General features: G+C 33.8%; 1 protein-coding gene across 3 annotated transcripts in view; it reads left to right on the forward strand.

Moving 5' to 3' along the window:
* Positions 1-20,584, forward strand: part of ATRNL1 (attractin like 1) — a 744,737-nt gene that overhangs the window by 90,176 nt on the left and 633,977 nt on the right. For all 3 annotated transcript variants that reach the window (XM_043926138.1, XM_043926139.1, XM_043926140.1), the window contains exon 9: positions 11,496-11,679. In XM_043926138.1, the coding sequence (XP_043782073.1) occupies positions 11,496-11,679 (184 nt within the window). The remainder of the gene's footprint in view (positions 1-11,495; positions 11,680-20,584) is intronic.

Below are 20,584 nucleotides of genomic sequence, written 5' to 3' on the forward strand. Positions count from 1 at the left end.
TCAACCTTTGGATTCTATTCTGGTTCTTTGATGTATATTATGTTTAACATCACACTCTACTGATGACTATAGCTTTGAAATCAGGCAGTGTCTGTCTTCCCGTCATTTTTTGTTTGTTTTGTTTTAAAAAATTTTGGACTACTCTAGGTCCTTCACATTTTCATTTAAAATTTAGAATCAGTTGGTCAGTTTCATAAGGAAAAGCATGTAGGAATTTTAATTGGAGGTACATTTCACCTATATTGGGGAAAATTGAGCCTTTAACAATATTGAGTCTTCTAACTTATGGACACTTCAGCATTTGGCACACTGCAACTTTGCTGAAAACACTTATTATTCCTTGTAGTTTTCAGGTAGATTCTTTCTTGTTTTGTACACAGATGATCATGTATTATGCTCAGGCTAATAAATATTCATCTTCCTTTTCACTCTATCTGTGTTTCATTATTTTTTTTGTCCTGCTGGCATCTCTGGTACAATACTGGGTAAGGTAGTGCTAGCAGACACTTCTGCCTTTTTTAAAATTTTAGTAAAGAAAGCTCCAGTATTTTAATTACTGTTACTATATTAGCGATGTGATTTTTTTGGGGGATGCTTTTATCAGGTAGAGGAAGTTCACTTTTTTAAAGTAGATAAATTAAGATTTTTAGTTGAAGTTTAAATACCAAACTTTCACAAATTATAGAATGAATATACAGAAGTAGAAGGATATAGTAGACCTGAAAAGCACTATGAACCAATTCAACATAATTAAGATTTATACAATTTTCACACACCAGTTGGGATACAAGTGTGTTTCCATAAGCTATAAAGGAAATTCACTTTTATTCCTGGTTTGCTGAGTCTTTTGCATGAATAATGTTAAATTTTGTCAACTAATTTTCTGTATCTATTGAGAAGATCATTTGTTTTTTTATTTCTTTTATTTCTTTTTTTGCTTTCTTAGTGTGGTGAATGACATTGATTTTTAGATGTTAAGCTACTATTGCATTTTGGATAAACTCTGCTTAGCCACAATGTATTATTCCTTTCATACATCACTATAATTGATTTGCAAAAATGTTGTTAAGGATTTTTATGTTTATGCCCACAAGAGATCTTGAACTGTCATTTTCATTTCTTGTAATGTCTTTGTCTGCTTTTGTAATCTGGGTAATGGTAAAATGATTTGAGAAATGTTTTGTCCTATTCTATTTTCTGTAAGAGTTTGTGTAGAATTGGTATTACTTCTTTCTTAAATGTTGAGTTCACCAGTGCAACTATTTGGCCCAGAGACTTTCTTTGTAGGAAAGATTTTGACTATGACATTTATTTTCTTTAATAAATGTTAGCAATATTCAAATGATCAATTTCTTTTTGAATGACATTTGGTAGTCTGGGTTCTTAAGGAATTTGTCTGTGTCATTTAAGATGTTAAACTTATTGGCATGAAACTGTTCATTATATTCCCTATTATTCTTTTTAATACTTGTAAAATCTGTAGTGATGTTTCCTCTTATGTCTGATATGGATATCTGTGTTTTATTTTTCTGGTCTGTCTGACTAGAGATTAGTAGGTTAATCAATTTTATTGACTTTTTCAAATAACCAGCTTTTGTTTCCTGTTTTCTGTCATATTGATTAATGCTTTATTTGTTACATTTATTTCCTTCTTTGAGTTTTATTTCTCTTGTTTTTCTGATTTCTTAAGGTGAAAGAACAGATCATTGAATTGAGACTGAGACCTTTCTTCTTCTTTTTAAAAAAGAATTGTTAAGAATTTCCAAGTCAGTAGTTCTCAAACTTAATACCTAGGAACCACGTGGCGGGTTGTTAAAATAGATCACTATGCCCTAAACTCTGATTTTCTTATTCATTATGTTAAGATTGTTGCCAGGGAATTTGCATTTTTAAAAAGTTTCCAGGTAATGCCAGTTGATGCTTCAGGGAACCACTGTTGAAAATGACCACTGTAAGTACTGCTTTAGCTATATCACATACGTTTTGAAAGAGGCTTCTTCTTTCTTGTTTCTATTTAGTTCAAAATGTTTTCTGCTTTTTTTTTGTGGTTCTTTTCTTTGGCTCCCGGGTTGTTTAGTGGTATTTTGTTTGATTCATATATATATGAAGATTCTTCTGATGTCTTTCTTGCCTTTATTTCTGGTTTAATTCTACTATTGTCAGAGACTATATATTTTACAGTTAAATTTTTTCTTGAGTCTTATTTGCTGACCCAGAATATGGTCTACCTTGGTGAATGTTAAAGCAGATACATCTTCTGCTGCTGTTGGTTGTGGTGTTCTATAAGTGCCAGTTATATTATGGTTGATAAAATGATTCAAGTCTTCTGTCTCTTTACTGGTATTCTGTTTAGTACTTTCCTTAGTTCTTGAAAGAACATTGTGGATTTCCAGTTATGACTGTGGATGTATCTATTTCATTTTTAACTTCTACTGGATTTTCCTTTACTTGTTTATTTTTAATTTTTAAAAAATTAGTTAATTTTCTTAAATTAAAATTTTAATTAATTTATTCATTTATTGATTTATTTTTGGTTGTGCTGGGTCTTCATTGCTGCACCCAGGCTTTCTCTAGTTGTGAAAATCAGGGACCACTTTTCTAGTTGTGGTGTGTAGGCTTCTCAAAATGGTGGCCTCTCTCATTGTAGTGCCTAGGCTCTAGAGCACACACATTTAGAAGTTGTAGTACATGGGCTTAGTTGATGGAATTAACTTAGGTTATGGAATTCCAGCTGAACTATTTCAAATCCTAAAAGATGATGCTGTTAAAGTGCTGCACTCAGTATGTCAGCAAATCTGGAAAACTCAGCAGTGGCCACAGGACTGGAAAAGGTCATTTTTCATTCCCTTCCCAAGAAAGGACAATGCCAAAGAATATTCAAACTACCACACAATTGCATTCATTTCACATGCCAGCAAGGTAATGTTTAAAATCCTTCAAGCTAGTTAAGAGCAGTTCATGAACCAAGACCTTCCAGATGTTCAAGCTGGATTTGGAAAAAGCAGAGGAGCTAGAGATCAAATTGTCAACATGTGCTGATCATAGAAATGGCATATGACCCAGCACATGCTGGAGAAAAGCAAGAGAATTCCAAAAAAGCATCTACTTTTGCTTCATTGACTACGCTAAAGCCTTTGATTGTATGGATCACAACAAACTATGGAAAAAGAGATGGGAATACCCATTGACCTTATGTGCCTCCTGAGAAACCTGTATGCCGGACGAGAAGCAACTGTTAGTACTGGACATGGAACAATGGACTGGTTCCAAACTGGGAAAGGAGTACATCAAAGGAGATACTGTCACCCTGCTTTTTAAACTTATATGCAGAGAACATCACGAAAAATGCCAGGCTGGAAAATCACAAGCTGGAATCAGGGTTGCTGGGAGAAATATCAATAACCTCAGATATGTAGATGATACTACTCTTATGGCAGAAAGTGAAGAGGAACTAAAGAGCTTCTTGATAAAGGTGAAAGTGGAGAGTGAAAAAGCTGGCTTAAAACTCAACATTCAAAAATTGAAGATCACGGCATTTGGTCCCATCACTTCATGGCAAATAGATGAAAAAGTTAACAGTGACAGATTTTATTTTCCTGGGCTCCAAAATCACTGCTGACAGTGACTCAGCCACGAAATTAAAACCTGCTTGCTCCTTGGAAGAAAAGCTATGACAAACCTAGGTAGCATGTTCAAAAGCAAGAGACATCACTTCACCGACTAAGGTCCAGATAGTTAAAGCTATGATTTTTCCTGTAGTTGTGTATGGATGTGAGGGTTGGCCCATAAAGAAGGCTGAGTCCTGAATTGATGCTTTCAAATTGTGGTGCAGGAGAAGACTCTTGGGAACCCCTTGGACAGCAAGGAAATCAAACCAGTCAATCCTAAAGGAAATCAATCCAGAATATTCTTTGGAAGGACTGATGCTGAAGCTGAAGCTCCAATACTGGAAAAGACCCCGATGCTAGGAATGATTGAGGGCAGGAGGAGAAGGGGGTGACAGAGGATAAGATGGATGGTATCACTGACTCAGTGGACATGAGTTTGAGCAAACTCACGGAGATAGTGAAGGATAGGAAAACTTGACATGCTGCAGTTCATGGGGTCACTGAATCGAAAAGGACTTGGTGATTGAACAACAAGGCTGCTTCCTTCTGTCCTTCGTAGTTTCTTAGGATAAAGTCTGTCATTTGAGCTGTTATTCCCCTATAGGTTGTTTTTTTTTAAATTTTTCTGTAGCTGCTTCTGAAATGTTTTCTGTGCTTTTAGTTTTCAGCAGTTGCATTGTGGTGTGGATTTCATGAAATTTATCCTGTTTGTGGTTTTCTCAGCTCCTTGAATCTGTAGGACTATTAATTTGTTAACTATACTTTAAAATTTTATTTTTATAAAGGTTACTCTAGGGTTGATAATATGTATATTAGCTTATCAGATTCTACTTTTACGTAGTATTCTATCACTTTACATACAGTGTCAGAAACTCAGAATAGTATTCCTGCATTTCCCTCTTTTTTCCTTTGTGCTTATATCATATCTCGTATGTTATGAAGAGCATAATATATTGTTACAGTTCTTAGTTTGGACAGTTAATCATCATTTACTGGGAGGGAAAAGGAGAAATGACACCTTGAGTATTTACTCATATATCAACCGTTTCTTATACTCCTCATTCATCTATACAAATCCAGATTCTGTCTAGTTTCAAGTGTAATTTTTATTCAGTTTAAAGAACTTTTGGGGTTATTTTTTATAGGGCAAGTCTTCAATGATATATCCTGTCTTCTTTTTTTTCCTTTGTCTAAAAAAGGTTTTACTCACTTTGACTTTTGGAAAATATTTTGTGGGATATAGATTTCTACTTTGATAGTTACTTTTTAGTACAGAGTACTGGGTGAATGGTTTTCCCCCCTTCTCATTAATTTAAAAGTGTAACTTCCTTGTCTTCCTCCTTCCTTGGTTTCTGCTGAGAGTCAACTAGCATTCTCATTTTTGCTCTTCTGCTTGTTCATCTTTATCACTTCATGCTATTCCTTGACATGGGTTTATTTCTTTATTTTGTCCTATTTTATATCATTGATCTTCTTGGTTTTATGGATTTACAGAGGTCATTAAATTTGAGATACCGTTTTTTTCCAACACTATTTCTGTTTGCCACTGGCATACTTCTGAAACTCCTATTAGATTAGGCTACTTGATATTGTTATACAGGTCCCTGATATTCTGTTAATTGTTTTTCATTGTTTCTGTTTGTATGCTTCATTTTGAATAGTTTCTATTTTAGTATTTTAAATTTCATTGTTCTTTTTTCCCATAGTGCTTACTCTTGTGTTAATTCTATTCAATGTATTTTTCATTTCCAGGGATTCTTTTTGAGCCTTTTTTAAAATCTCATGTTCATATTTTCTCTAACACTATTGAATGTATTTGAGTGGATTTACAGTAGCTTTTGAAGCATTCTCTTCTTTTAATTCTATCTTCTTTGTTATTCTGTGTCACGATTGATTTTTCTTCTTGTTATGGATCATGTTTTCTTTGGCCTCTATGCTTGTTAATTTTTTAATGCATTTTGAATATTGTATGTTTTTACTCTGTTGACTGCTGGGAACTTTGCTGTATTCCTTTAAAGAATGTTTGACATTGTACTAACATGGGGTTAAACTTCAAGTGTAAATATTTTGGGAGATTGCTTCTGAGGTCTGTTACAGTGGATCCAGAGTAACTTTTAGTTTATGGCTAATGTAATGCAGTATTTCATTCCTTTATATCCAATATTAGATTTCCTTTTCAGGACTCTACCTAATGCCTCCTATAGTATGAGATCTATCTTCTGTGGCTGCTGGGAGCTCAGATTGTTCCCAGCCCTGTTTGAGATCCAGGAGTGGTTCAGTCTACTAGTTTCTGGTGGTTCTTTCCATGGCTTTAAGTAGTTTTCTCTTATGCACATGCAAATCAGTACTCAGCAAAAACTTGGGACATTCCCGCCGATCTCTTGAGCATGCACTCTGTAGAAACCACATATCTGGTATTATTTCCTATGAATTCTAGCTTGTAGGACTGTTCTTTTCAAATGCTGATCTTTGTTTCCTCAACCTGGTAAGATCACCAGAATCTGTTTGCAGTTAAATCCCCCTTTTTGCTCAGTGATGAGGAATTTCTTCTCAGCATATGTTTGAGCAATCACAGGGCTCACCCTGTTTCTCTTTTCTTTAAAATGATAATTCTGTGCTGCTTGTTATCCAGTATCATTTTTAATATTTTCTTCTGCTTTTTAAGTTGTTTATGCCAGGCTGTTAAATGCTATCTAAATATTTCCTTCATAGCCTGATAAAGAACTCCTGATATATATGTCATTTTTGCTTTTTACTTTTGCAAAATTATTCTGTTGTTTCAGGTATTTGTGTATTTATTGTCTGTCTCTTCTCTTTAATGAATCGGTGTTTCATTTTTAATAAATTGGGACTGTGGTAGAGCATATTACAGAATTAAAAACAAAATTCATGCATGTGCAAATAACATATCAATCTTAAATACGTTTTCTGAAATGACTGATATTTTGTTACTTTAAATGTTTATTGAGACAAAATGAAACCTTGTACTATGTGCACTTTTCCAAATGCAAAAATAGTAAGAATAAAATGAGAGTGTAATCATAATTAATTTTACATTTCAAGTTTATCACCTATATCTGAACAAAACTGTTTTCTTAATTTTTCATCTGAAACTACCATATCACTCTTTCTTATTTGAATTGCTGGTGACTAAACCTTGAGAGATTCTGCAGGGGTATTTAGTAACTCACTTTGGTGTCAGACGTGTCATAGCTCTTACACTTTTAGTTTTTTAAAATATTTAATGAGTAGTTGAGTGCAATAGTGTATTTCATGATGAACTATCCGTTGCTAGTAGGGTGATATATTTTTTTCCATTTAAATTTTAACTTGAGAAAATTGTAAATTCACATACACTTGTAAGAAGTAACAGAGTGATCCTGTATATCCTTTATGCTGTTTTCCTTGGTGGTAAACATCTTGCAAAAATATAGTACAGAATTACAACCTGGGTATTAACATTGATACAATCCACTGATGTTCAGATTTCTCCAGTTTCATTAGAACTCATTTGCATGTGCGTGTATGTAGCGTGTGTAGATGTGTGTGTATATTTAGTTCTGGGCAGTTTTATTGCATGTTGTCTCATGTATCTACCATTGTAGTGTCTGTCAACACAAGAATCCCTCACAGTATCTTTTTTAGACCATACCTACTTCCTTTATGGTTCAGTGGTAAAGAAACCTCCTGCAGCCCAGGAAACGTGGGTTTGATCCCTGGGTCGGGAAGATCCCCTGGAGAAGGAAATGGCAACCCACTCCAGTATTCTTGTCTGGAAAATCCCATGGACAGAGGAACCTGGTAGGCTACAGTCCTTGGGGTTGCAAAAGAGTGAGATACAACTCAGTGACTAGACAACAAGAACAACAACATCTCCCAAATACCCTTATTCCTTTCCCATCCCGTCCTAACCCTTGACAGTCACCGATCTGTTCTTTATGTAATCTTACAATTTTAAGAATGTCATAAATGGATCATTTAATTTAAGGTAACTTTGATATGTTAGTGCCTAAGTCTGCTATTTTATTATTTTTGTTTGTTTCCTGTTTCTTGTGCCTCTGTTTCTCTTCACTTGTTTCTCATGGGTGAACTTAACAAGTTTTAGAATTCAGTCTTGATTTATTTATAGTGTTTGTGAGTGTATTTCTCTGTATAGTTTTCTTAGAGATTGTTTCTTAGAGATTGTTTTGGGTATTAAAATATACATAAGTGAGTTGTCTGTCTACTAGTATCAACATTTTACCACATCAAGTGAAACATGGAAACTTTGATTTACATCCCTCACTTTCCCCACTTCTAAATATCATTGTTGTGAGTGTCAGATGATGTTATAGTTTTTGTTTCCTTCATCATATATTATTTGTAAGCCTCAAAGAGGAGGAGAGTTTATTGTGTGTACTCACATATCTGCTTTATTTGTTCTTTCCTGATGTTCCAATATTCTTTTATCATTTCATTTGTCTGAAGAATTTTCTTAAGCCATCCTTTAAGGAGAGGGCCACAGATTTCAAAGTCTTTTAGTTTAGTTTAGCGTTTTATTTTTAAGTAAAAAAATTTTTTACTGTGCCATATGGCATGTGTGATCTTAGTTCCCCGACCAGAAATTGAACCTGCACCACCTGCAGTGGAAACATTGAAGTGCTGAGTCTTAACTACTCAACTGCCGGGGAAGTCTGTATGTTTATGTCTTATACACAATTTGAATGTTTTCAGCCACCATTTTTAAAAATAGCTCTTTCAGTTCCGTTCTCTTTCTTCTCTTCTTGTGGGATTCCAGTGGTACAAATGTTGGACCAATTGTTCTTGTCCCAAAGGTTTCTTAGACTGTTTTTGTTTTTTTTTTTTTTTTAAGTTTGTTTTCTCTGGTGTTCAGATTGGGTAAATTTTACTGCTATATCCTCAAGTCTACTGATTCTATCCTCTGTCATCTCTACTATTGAGTCTATCCAGTTGACTCATATTTGTTCCTGTATTTTCCTTTCTTCCTTCCTTCCCTCCTCACTCCTTCCCTCCCTCTCTTCCTTCTTTCCTTCCTTTGTCTCCTCACCCCCCCCCCCCTTTTTTTGCTGAGATTTGTTGTTTCAAGAGAACTTGTAGTTGCTTGTTGTAAGAGTTAGTGTCACTTGACTGATCTGGTTCTCAACAAGACAACATGACAAGTGATTTTTTTTTTTTTTTTTTTTTTTTAGTATTTTGGACATTTTGGCTTTTATATTGGGAGTCTTTGAGTCTTACTTAAATCTTCTATTTTAGCAGGTTAGTCACTCTGTTTAGGTTTAGCATTAAGACCTTGTGGTGGGATCTCCTTTCCAATCTCAGGCCTTTAGGGAAAGTGGAACTCTTCCCCTGTCTGCTTGTTGTAAGCAGTGTTTGGTGAATCCCTCTTGCTGGTGCTCCTAGTGTCATCTGGGGTTATCCATGGGGGTTCCCCTTCAATTTGCGGGAGGAGTAAGCCTGCTTTTTATTGCTGGGTTATGAGTTGAGAAATGCTGGGCTGACTAGCCTTCTTTTGTTGGGTCAGTGGTAATGAGATATCCATCTGATAGTCTTGGAGGCCCTAAGAATCAGCATTCCTCCTTACACCTTTCATATTTCTCCTGTGGTTGTCTTTGGGACTGTTTACTGGATTTGTTAAGGGAGCCTTTGGGCTTTCCTGGTGGCTCAGAGGTTAAAGCATCTGCCTGCAACGTGGGAGACCTGGGTTCGATCCCTGGGTCGGAAAGATCCCCTGGAGAAGGAAATGGCAACCCACTCCAGTATTCTTGCCTGGAGAATCCCATGGATGGAGGAGCCTGGTGGGCTACAGTCCATGGGGTCGCAAAGAGTCAGACACGACTGAGCGACTTCACTCACTCACTTCACTGGGTTTGTTAGTGGGAAGGAGAGGGAGAAATTAGTCTATGCCAACTTTTAAACATTTGGTGTGTTAATTTTTTTAACTCTAAATTTCCTTAGTTGTAAGGAAAGGATAGCAATAGTAAACTTTCAAAGGTTTCATATTATCAAATGAACTAGTGAGATACTCCCTGAGACATAATGTATACTCTAGATATTGATGCTATAGCTGATTGCCAGGTTGCTTATTACATCCTTGTTTTTAAGAACAAACTGAAACTCCAATGAGTCACAATGTAGGATTGTTTAAGTTACCATCAATGCAATAGAATTTAGCTAATGAAAGTGAAAGCAATAAATGAGATGTGAAAAGATGCCCAGATGTTTTGTTAAGTGAAAATATAGTTGTAAAATGGCATGGTTTTTTGGTACAAATATTTATAGATATGTATGTACATGTAAGTCATATAAATTTATCCTGTCTATTGTAATACAATACTCAGAATTGTAGTTTCAAAATAATCTGAACATAACAATTTGTGAAAAATAGCTCTAGATAGTGGGGTAGAGGAGAAGGTAACATTAACTGTTGCATTATATACCTCTTTATTGCCACAATATTTTTTAGTAAGAAGTAGTTTTATCTTTTTTTATTAAAAGAGAATGTATAAAAACATGAAAACTTGCAGTTTGGCTGTATATAGCTTTAATAAGTGGTTTAAGAATATTAAAGGAATGCCCATTCGTTACAAGAATACTCTGAAATTTCTTTAAATATGTTTCGTTTTCTCTGAGTAAAATTGGCTTTAACAAATCCTTTCTGATACTTCCTTTATGACTACTTTTATGATTGATGAAGTATCATATTCTTTACTACCTTAAAATTGTGTGAATGTAAACAATTTTTAAGCATCATCTTTATTTTCTGTTACTTTGAGTATTTCAATGAGCTGTCTAGGATGCCAAAGTTTAGGTGACAAATTTAGAGGGAAGATGCAAGTGTGATGTGATTGGATATTTAAAGACTAATAACAGATTTCTGTATGGTTGCTCTTTATAAATTCCTTTAAGGCCAAAAGATATGTATTTTTTTATTTGCATATTTGCAAAAGCATGCCTTGCATATGATTAGAACTTGTGTCAGTGAATTTGCTATAGAAATGAGAGTCCCTTCTAGATGTATCAAGTAGAATGGGACTTAAAATAGGGAGTTAATTACAGTAGTACTAGAGACACCAAAATGAGGGAATTAGTCAGGAATCTGGAGCTGCTGCATACCCAGGCTGGAACTTGGGACCACGTTTGTAAGTGAGCTGCTTACAGTAGATGCTGCTTCTGCCCCTAAGCAGGTGCCGTGCCTGCTTCTCTTGCTGTAAAACCACCACTGCCAGGGCCCCGTAGCCCCCTACCTGCTCCTGCTGCTAGAGAAGAAAGAAAGTAGAGTGTCTGTCTTCCCTTTGCCTTCTGGCCTCTCCCAAGTACTTTCATTACTGGAAACTGATGGTAACAGAGCTGTCAAATGAGTCTTGGGAATTTAATTTTTAGGTGTTTATCAGTAATACAAAGGACTCTTAGACGGGATAGTGAGACTCATAATCAAGAGAGAAAAGACTAGCTCAGTGCTAAAAATTGTGAAGACAAGAGTCTTATCTTTTTAGTCTTTATAATGTCGGTGACTGACTCAGCCTGTAACGTAACAACCTCTCATGAACTTTTATTAAATCTTTCTTTTTTCAGGGTTATTTACAGATATTTTACAGAAATATGTGTGAGAATAAGGTTTAGTTTTTTCTTGCACATACAAAAATTTGATATTTTCAATATTTCAAAGTTTAATTAAAATCTATGAAGAGACCAGTTTTACTCATCTTCGGTCTTTAGCACCCAACATAGTAACTAGCACATATTTAATAGTTTAAAAAAATTAAATTATTATTAGATATGCTTTACTCATAAAATGTGGTATTAGAATGAACTAGTTGGTAGTTTGGTGGTATATTAGTTTTTTAAAAATACTATTTAAGTTCACATTTTATCTTCTTTCTCTTATAGCATCAAACACTTGGCTTGTTCCGGAAACTAAAGGAGCTATTGTTCAAGGGGGATATGGCCATACCAGTGTGTATGATGAAATAACAAAGTCCATTTATGTTCATGGAGGCTATAAAGCATTACCAGGCAACAAATATGGATTGGTAGATGACCTTTACAAGTATGAAGTCAACCCAAAGACTTGGTGAGTATATTGGGCTGAAGTATGATGGGAAAATTGGGCACTGTTCTATTTTATATTTGTATAATAGTGGTGTTTATTAAATATTTTCAAGGAGGTATTCTTGACTTTTTTCCATCTTTTTTCAACTAATGGTATTCTATTATGTAGCAAAGGCACTACATAATACATTTTCTGTGTAGCCATCTTTACAGTAAATGATTGACTTACAGTATTTTCCAGTCCTGTAGATAGTCTTGTTCTGTATAAATCACTCATAAGTGCTGATACTGTGTGCAGTTCAGAAGAGCAGTTTTCTTACCAATATATCTTTGAGTTTTGACATTATCTGTGCTGAGATTTGTTCATCTTTACAGTCATATTTTATAGTCAGTTGTAAATTGTAAAAGCATTTCTTCAGTTTCATCATCTAGTTTCCTGTGAAATACAAAGCTGTGACATTTAGGTAAATTTTCTTTTATTGTTGTTATAAATAATACTACAATGTACATCTTGAACCAGTCATTTTACATAAGCAAGAGCTTCTCTAGGGTGCATATCTAAAAGTGAAATTGCTGTATCTGAGGATGTTCACATCCTCATCTTTAGGACACATGTAGCAAGCCTGATTGCTTTTTGAGTCACTGTGGTAACGTACCACTTCCTCCAGCAGGGTATCACTGTTCTTGTTTCTTCATGGTCCCACCAATGCTTGATAATTATGAGGATATTTTCCTTTCGCCAGTGCAATGAATGTGAATGGTATTCTACTGATATTTTAATGTGCATATCCTGATTGATAGAGTGAATAAGCATATTTTTATGTGTTCATTTGCACTTGTGTTTTCTGTTTAGTGAATTGCTTATTCACAGCCATAATTTTTTCTTTATGTTTCAAATATTAATTTTTCATTTATTGATTTTTCTATGTATATGAGTTTTATTGACCAATATGCTATTTTTTATATAAAGTTTTTATTATATTTGGAAAAATTTCAGCAGTTATTTCTTTTTAAAAGTTTTTGTTGAAGTATAGTTGATTTACAGTGGCATGTTAGTTTTAAGTATACAGCAAAGTGAAGCATGTATTCACTCTTTTTTAAGATTCTTTTTGTTGTACTCATTTTCTTTTCTAAGATCTGGAAAGTGACCAGTTTTTTGTTCTGAGATACTTAACATTCTTTTAAACTTAAATGAAATTAACTATATTTTTAAATGAAATACAGTTTTCCACTGAATTGTGATTTGTTCTGTCCCCTTCACTTTCACACATATATTCTAATTTTTACTTTACTTGAAAAAAAAGAAAGAATTAAAGAAAATGAAGACTTTTCCTTTGAGTAGTTTTGCTAATTTAAATTTTTTGTTTTTAGTTTAAATAAAATGCAGTATTATATTTTAGTAGATAGGCTACTTTGCTGAGCTTTTAGAAAATGTGTATTTGGAGAAATTATTTTTCATTGGTGAAGTTGATTATTCTGGACTATAATTTCCACTTAAAAAATTTAGAAATTACCTCTTTTTAAGGCATGAGAGGACTATAAAGGCAGTAAGAATATGTTCGTCAAGATTTAGGAGAGGTGAATGACAAAGGAAGTATGACTGGCATTTTGTTCAGCTGTTGTTCTTGAGACAATTGTGAATCCTGAAAACTTCCTGAGAAACTGAGCAGAACTTTTGTCAATCAATATGGAGGACCAAACTGTATTTCTAGGTGTGCCAAGGAAGAGAGATCTTATTACATACTTAATCATGTACTCTGGTCCCTGAGGTTCTAAACCTAAGAGTGAGGATAAGCTTATCTTTGAAACATCATGGTCTTTGATTGGATTATGGTAATCTGCCCATGGCCTAAATTGGTGACAGCAAAAGTAAATCTTCTCTTGAGTAAAATAGTATCATACAGAGGCTCAAATTAGTTCATTTACAATATATGTTGCAGAACAAAAAATAAGAAGTCTTAGAAAAAGAAAAACCATGAAAAAAAACCCAGCCATTTGAAATATACCAATAGGATAATGGTGGTTTCATAAAGAAACTATAAAATAATTAGGATTTTATGATCGAGGAATTAAAGGTAGGAAAATATTGGCAGACAACTGGAAACTTATACTAACTTGATTACTAAATAATCGAGTAGAAATTATAGAATTGGAAAATTGATTATTTACAAATTCTTTGGATATGTTTAACAGCAGGTTAGACATAGCTGAGGGGGAGGTTAGTGAAACAGAAGATGGGTCATATTGAAATGAAGAAAGACAAAGAATGAAAAATAAAAGAGGGAAAGAAATATGAGGGACATGTGGAAATATTGTAACATGCATGTGATTGAAGTCCAAAGAGGATTGAGAAAATAGTGTAGAGCACTATTTGAAGTCTCAAATGCCTGAGAATTTTCAAAAGTGACAAAAGATGTCCACCTACAAATTGAGGAAATTCCATGAGTATGAAGGGGTGAGTACAAAGAAACATACACTTAGAAATATCATTGTAAAACTGATGAAAACCCAAATAGAGTGACAAAAGCCACCAGAGGGGGAAAAGACACATTCTCTTTAAAGGAACAACACTAAGACTGACAACTGATATTTTTTTAACTGGAAAAATGGAATCTAGAAGACATGGTGTCTTCAAATGGCTGAAGGAAGATAATCATCTGTCCAAAATTACCCAGTAAAAAACCCTTAAAAAACCAAAACAAAGAATAGACTTTTCAGAAAAACAAGAATTGAATTTGACAGTAGCAGATCTGCAATACAGGAAGTACTGAATAAATAAAGAAAATTCTATTGAAGTAGAAGAAAAATAATCCTGGATACTGGAGGGAATAGAGAAATGGGAAGGGTAAATCTAAGTGATTATTTATTGTGAAATAGTATAATGGTAATTATAAAAAAGCCCTCTATGTCCAACAAGTGAATAGAGGGAAAAATGAGAAGACCACTTAATGCATTTGGAAGAAAACAAGAAAGAAATGGAAAGGGAGCAAAGTAAAATTGGGACAAATACAAAGGAAGATGGTTTCATGGTAATTGCTTCCCTGGTGGCTCAGAGACTTGGGTTCGATCCCTGGGTCGGGAAGATCCCCTGGAGAAGGAAATGGCAACCCATTCCAGTACTCTTGCCTGGAAAATTCCAAGGAGAGAGGAGCCTGGTAGGCTACAGTCCATGGGGTTGCAGAGAGTCGGACACGACTGAGCTACTTCACTTTCACTTTCATAATGGTAATAGAGGCTTAAATATATCAAAATTTAAATGCTTGGTAATAGCAGCACATAACTCAGGAAGAAGGGTAAATATTGTTCAGTGTTTCTAAGGTCTTGGTGTTATATGGGAATTAATTAGAAAACTAATTTAAAGTGGACATAAATAGTTAGGAATTTATATTGTAATCATTAGGTAACAATAAAGCACTCTATGTTCAACAAGTGAATAGAGGGAAAAATGAGAAGACTACTTAATGCATTTGGAAGAAAACAAGAAAGGAATTGAAAGGGAACAAAGTAAAATTGGGACAAATATAAGGGAAGATGGTTTAATTAACTCCAAATATGTCATAATTACACTAAAAGTGAGGAAGTAAATATTCCAGTTACACTAAATGTAAGAGACTAAATATTCCAATCAAAAGCTAAAGATTTTTAGACTGGGTATAAAAATTAAAGCCTAGCCATATGCTTCTTAGAAAATATACAAAAAGTATAAAGGTATTTAGAGCAATTGAAAGTAAAGGGTGGAAGAAAGGTACATATTATGCAATCACGAAATGAAAGAATGTTGGTATAATTATACTACTATCAGACAAATAATAATTTAAGTCAGGCATATGCCTGAAAAATATAATAGTTCTGAATTTAAATGTACCTTATAACTCTATGTTAAGTAAAGCAAAACTGACAGAAGATGGGACAAATCATAGTATGATGTTTTAAACCCAGTTATTTTGGTAACTGACAGTACTTGAAGACTAAAACCCAGTAAAGATAGAAAAGATTTGAAAAGCTCAATTTATAATTTTGGGGTTTTTTGGTATATGAGTGTGTATTATCTTATGACTGCAGAATGTATGTTGTTCTTAAGTACATAGGGAACGTTTTTCTAAAATTTACCATATACTGGGTTTTAATGCAAGTCTAAAGAAATTTAAAAAGAGTGAAATCATATGAAGTAATTAACCACAGTGAAATAAATAAAAAGTAACTAGAAAAAACTCCAGGATGTCTGTAATTAATAAACTCCTTAAAATTGGTTAACTAAATTATGCAGAAAATTAGAAAACATTTGTCCTGAATAATAGCACAAGATGATTATGATGCTGCCAATGAAGACATTTATAACTTTAAATGCATTTATTAGAAAATATTTTAAAAAGCCTGAAAATCAGTTGGTCTAAGCTTAACCTCAAGTCAGAAAATAAGCAGCAGATTAATCTCAAAGGAAGAATAAAATGAATAAAGGTAGGGGAAAGACAATAGGAGATAGAGCACAAATTAGTGTGAAATAGAAAACAAACATGTGATAGAGATATAGCCACCAAAAATCAGCAAAGGTGGTTGTTTGTGGAGATAGATCCCCACCCAGATTTAGAAACAGATATCACAGTTGGCTTTCTTTATGTGTGGATTCAACCAATCATGGATTGAAGATATTAAAAAAAGTTCACAAAAGCAAACAGAGCTTGAATTTGTCATGCACCAGCAGCTACTTGAATAGCATTTACATTGTGTTCACAGCAGTTTACATAATGTTTACATTGTATTAGGTGTTAAAAGTAATCTAGAAATGACTTAGATTATACAGGAGAATGTGTATAGGTTATATGCCATTTTATGTAAGGGTCTTGAGCATCTGTGGGTTTTGTTATTGGTGAGGCTTCTGGAACCAATTTCCCACAGATACTGAGGGATGGCTGAGTACTCAAATAACCAATTTTCAGAATGAAAATGGACATTATGGACATTATAGACATTAAATGATAATAAATGAACATGTTAAGCAACTGTATGAGAGTAACATTTTATTTTATTTTTATTAGTTGGAGGCTAATTATTTTACAATATTGTAGTGGTTTTTGCCATACATTGACATGAATCAGCCATTGACTTACATGTGTTCCCCATCCCGATCCCCCCTCCCACCTCCCTCTCCACCTGATCCCTCTGGGTCTTCCCAGTGCACCAGCCCCAAGCACTTGTCTCATGCATCCAACCTGGGCTGATGATCTGTTTCACCCTAGATAATATACATGTTTCGATGCTGTTCTCTCGAAACATCCCACCCTCGCCTTCTCCCACAGAGTCCAAAAGTCTGTTCTGTACATCTGTGTCTCTTTTTCTGTTTTGCATATAGGGTTATCGTTACCATCTTTCTAAATTCCATATATATGCGTTAGTATACTGTATGTCTTTATCTTTCTGGCTTACTTCACTCTGTATAATGGGCTCCAGTTTCATCCATCTCATTAGAACTGGTTCAGATGAATTCTTTTTAATGGCTGAGTAATATTCCATGGTGTATATGTACCACAGCTTCCTTATCCATTCGTCTGCTGATGGACATCTAGGTTGCTTCCATGTCCTGGCAATTATAAACAGTGCTGCGATGAACATTGGGATGCACGTGTCTCTTTCAGATCTGGTTTCCTCTGTGTATATCCCCAGAAGTAGTATTGCTGGGTCATATGGCAGTTCTATTTCCAGTTTTTTAAGAAATCTCCACACTGTTCTCCATAGCGGCTGTACTAGTTTGCATTCCCACCAACAGAGTAAGAGGGTTCCTTTTTAAAAATTAAATGAGCCATGTCAAATATCTAGAAAAATGAAACTTACTAGAATTGACTCATGAAGAGACAGAAAATTGGAATAATCTTATAACAAAGAAATAGAGTCTATGCTTGAAATCCTCTTCCCTTGAAGAAACAAACAAAAAGCAAGACAAAATAAAACCCAAAACTCTTCAAGCCCAGATAACTTTATTCATGAATGTGCCCAGACATTTAAGAAGTATGTATTTAAGTAATAACACCAGTCATTCACAGACTTTCAGAGAACAGAAATAATTATTTTGCAATTTTATGGGGTAGCAAAACCTTGAGACAAAGATATGAAAAAGAAATTACAGCTAAGGAAATTAAAGTGTTATCTTTTTCGTTAAAATAGATACAAAAATCAGGTGAATCCAGCAATTTATGGAAACTAATACATTATTTGGGTTCACTTTAAGAATAAAAGATTAGATAAAATTTCATAAAAGAATAATTAACACATTAAAAGAATAAAGAAGTAAAGGCATATATTTTTCTCAAACAATGCATAGGATGTTTAGATGAAATTTAACTTATATTCATGAAAAACCTCTAATGCAGTAGGAATAGAAGTAAACTATTCATATAGTAAAAGAAAAACTTTATTGCAAACATTAGAGTGTAATGTTCAAAAATTTCCCTTTAAAGTTAGGAATGAATAAGAGTGGTTACTATCACTGTTTTTATTCACCATTGTTGGAATATCCAGACAGTGCAATAATACAATTAAAGTAAAAGGGAATAACAAAATATAAAAGATACATGGGTAATAGCTTGCTTGATATAAGGTCAATATAAGGAAAATATAATTCTATATACCAGGAACAATTGGAAAATGATAATTTAAAATTAATATAAGATCAGGATGTCAAAAACCTGGTAAGTTAATGTCATGACATATATGCAGGATCTTTACATAAAAAAACTCAAAAACCTTGTGAGAAATTGAAGCCCTAAGTAAATGGAAGATACAGGGTTGGCCAAAAAGTTCATTTGGGCTTTTCCATAAGATGCTACAGAAAAACCCTAGTGAACTTTTTGGTCAACCCAATGTATAATGATAATTAATTGAAATACTCAGTATTGTAGTGATATCTATTCTGTCCTAATTGACCTTTAGATTTAATGTAATCCCAAAACACAATTGCAGAAAGTAGTATTTTCTTTTAGAAACTGACATGCCTATTTTAAAATTGATATGAAAATTCAAAGGATCAATAATAGCTAAAACTAGCTTTTAGAAGAACAAAGCTGAAAGTCTTCTCCACACGTCCACCTAAACAGTTAAAATTTATAAGGTTGTTTATCCAAGTGTGTATAACTTGGTAGAAGCATTATGAAAAACCTGTTGACAGTTTCTGCTAGATTTGAATACATTCATACACATATGTGATATATGTATCCTATGAAATAGTTTTCTAGCTATATATTCAACAAATGTGTTATGCATGCAAATATAGTATACTACTATATACCATACTATATATATATTTATAGTATGGTACATATAGTATATTTATAGTATGGTATATAGTATATACTATAAATATATATATATACACACTTTAGTATATACTATATACCATACTATAAATATACAATATATAGTATATACAATAGTATATTTATATATACTATAAATATAGTGGGCTTCCCTGGTGGCTCAGAGCATAAAGAGTCCTCCTGCGATATGGGAGACCTGGGTTTGATCCCTGGGTTGGGAAGATCCCCTTGGAGAAGGGAACGGCTACCCACTCCAGTATTCTGGCCTGGAAAATTCCATGGACAGAGGAGCCTGGCAGACTGCAGTCCACGGGGTTGAAAACAGTTGGACACAACTGAGTGACCCTCACTTTTTCATAAATACAATATATATAAATATAAATATAGTATACACATATACTATATTTCAGATGCTCATTTTGCAGAGAAATTGTCAAGGATAAACAGCAACAATAACACGTTCATCAGTATTTAGTAGAATTCTATTAACTAACTAATAACATATTTGTGAAATTGTCTTGTATCACTTTTCCAAAGCCTCTGACAGGTACATTTTTAGAGGAATCACAAAATCTTGACAGTTCAATAAAGTAGCTTTGAATTGTTGCTGTTGAGTCGCTCAGTTGTGTCTGACTCTTCGTGACCCTATGGACTGCAGCCTGCCAAACTTCCCTTTCTATTATGGTCTCCCAGAGTTTTCTCTAACTCATTTCCATTGAATCAGCTTTGAATACTCTAATGTAAAAATAGCTCTTCTCATTATATCAAATTTAAGAAGCTATAGGAAAGCATTTCATGTAACCAGATTAACATCATTATGAAAACATATTTCAAGCATATGTGATTTCAGAGATTTTTTTGAGAGTTTAATATAGTACCACAGAAGCATTATTGAAAACATCCTGTATTTGTAGAAATTCTCATTTTTCAAAAATGATTCCTTTTGTATTTTAGGATGTTTTATTCATTGGTATTATCCTTTGCTAAGAGACTTTAAATTTGCTGTAATGATTTTGGGTACCAGGGCCATTAGGGTCTCCATTTCCTAGCCTTGTTAAATGAGATGTCTCATAATGTTTTTTGCATGTACATGTTTGTAGAGCTTGTAGCAGGAGCTCACATCTTCATTTTTCTTCTGTGTCAAGGCTTTTCTGTAACAGTAGAAACCTCAGATTTTTTTTGTCCTGTTGTTGAAGTTGTTTTCTTTATTATTGTGTTCCTTTAAAACGCAATAATAAAAGCACAGTATGTTTTAACACATAAGGGACATACAAAACATTATCATTTACAACTTACAGCTGTAATTATAAATTTGGTATTTTTTTTCCAATTTTTTCAACTTAAAAAAAGATTTCAACTATACTTAGAAATACTAAAAAAGTAGTGTGTCTTATGTTTCCTCATGATTATATTCAGAGTTTGCATTTTGGCAGAACAGTAAAATGCGTTCTCCTATGACTTTTTGTTGAAAAAATAATAGTTTTGTGCCATAAAATTCTCCATTTTAACCTTTTAAAGTTTATAATTCAGTGGTTTTTGTTTATTGATAATGTTATGCTGCCATCACGAATCTCAGAATATTTCCTTCTCCCCTAAAAGAACTGTACATTCCTCTACCCT

The sequence above is a fragment of the Cervus elaphus genome, chromosome 15 (assembly GCF_910594005.1).
Source record: "Cervus elaphus chromosome 15, mCerEla1.1, whole genome shotgun sequence".
Classification (NCBI taxonomy): Eukaryota; Metazoa; Chordata; class Mammalia; order Artiodactyla; family Cervidae; genus Cervus; species Cervus elaphus.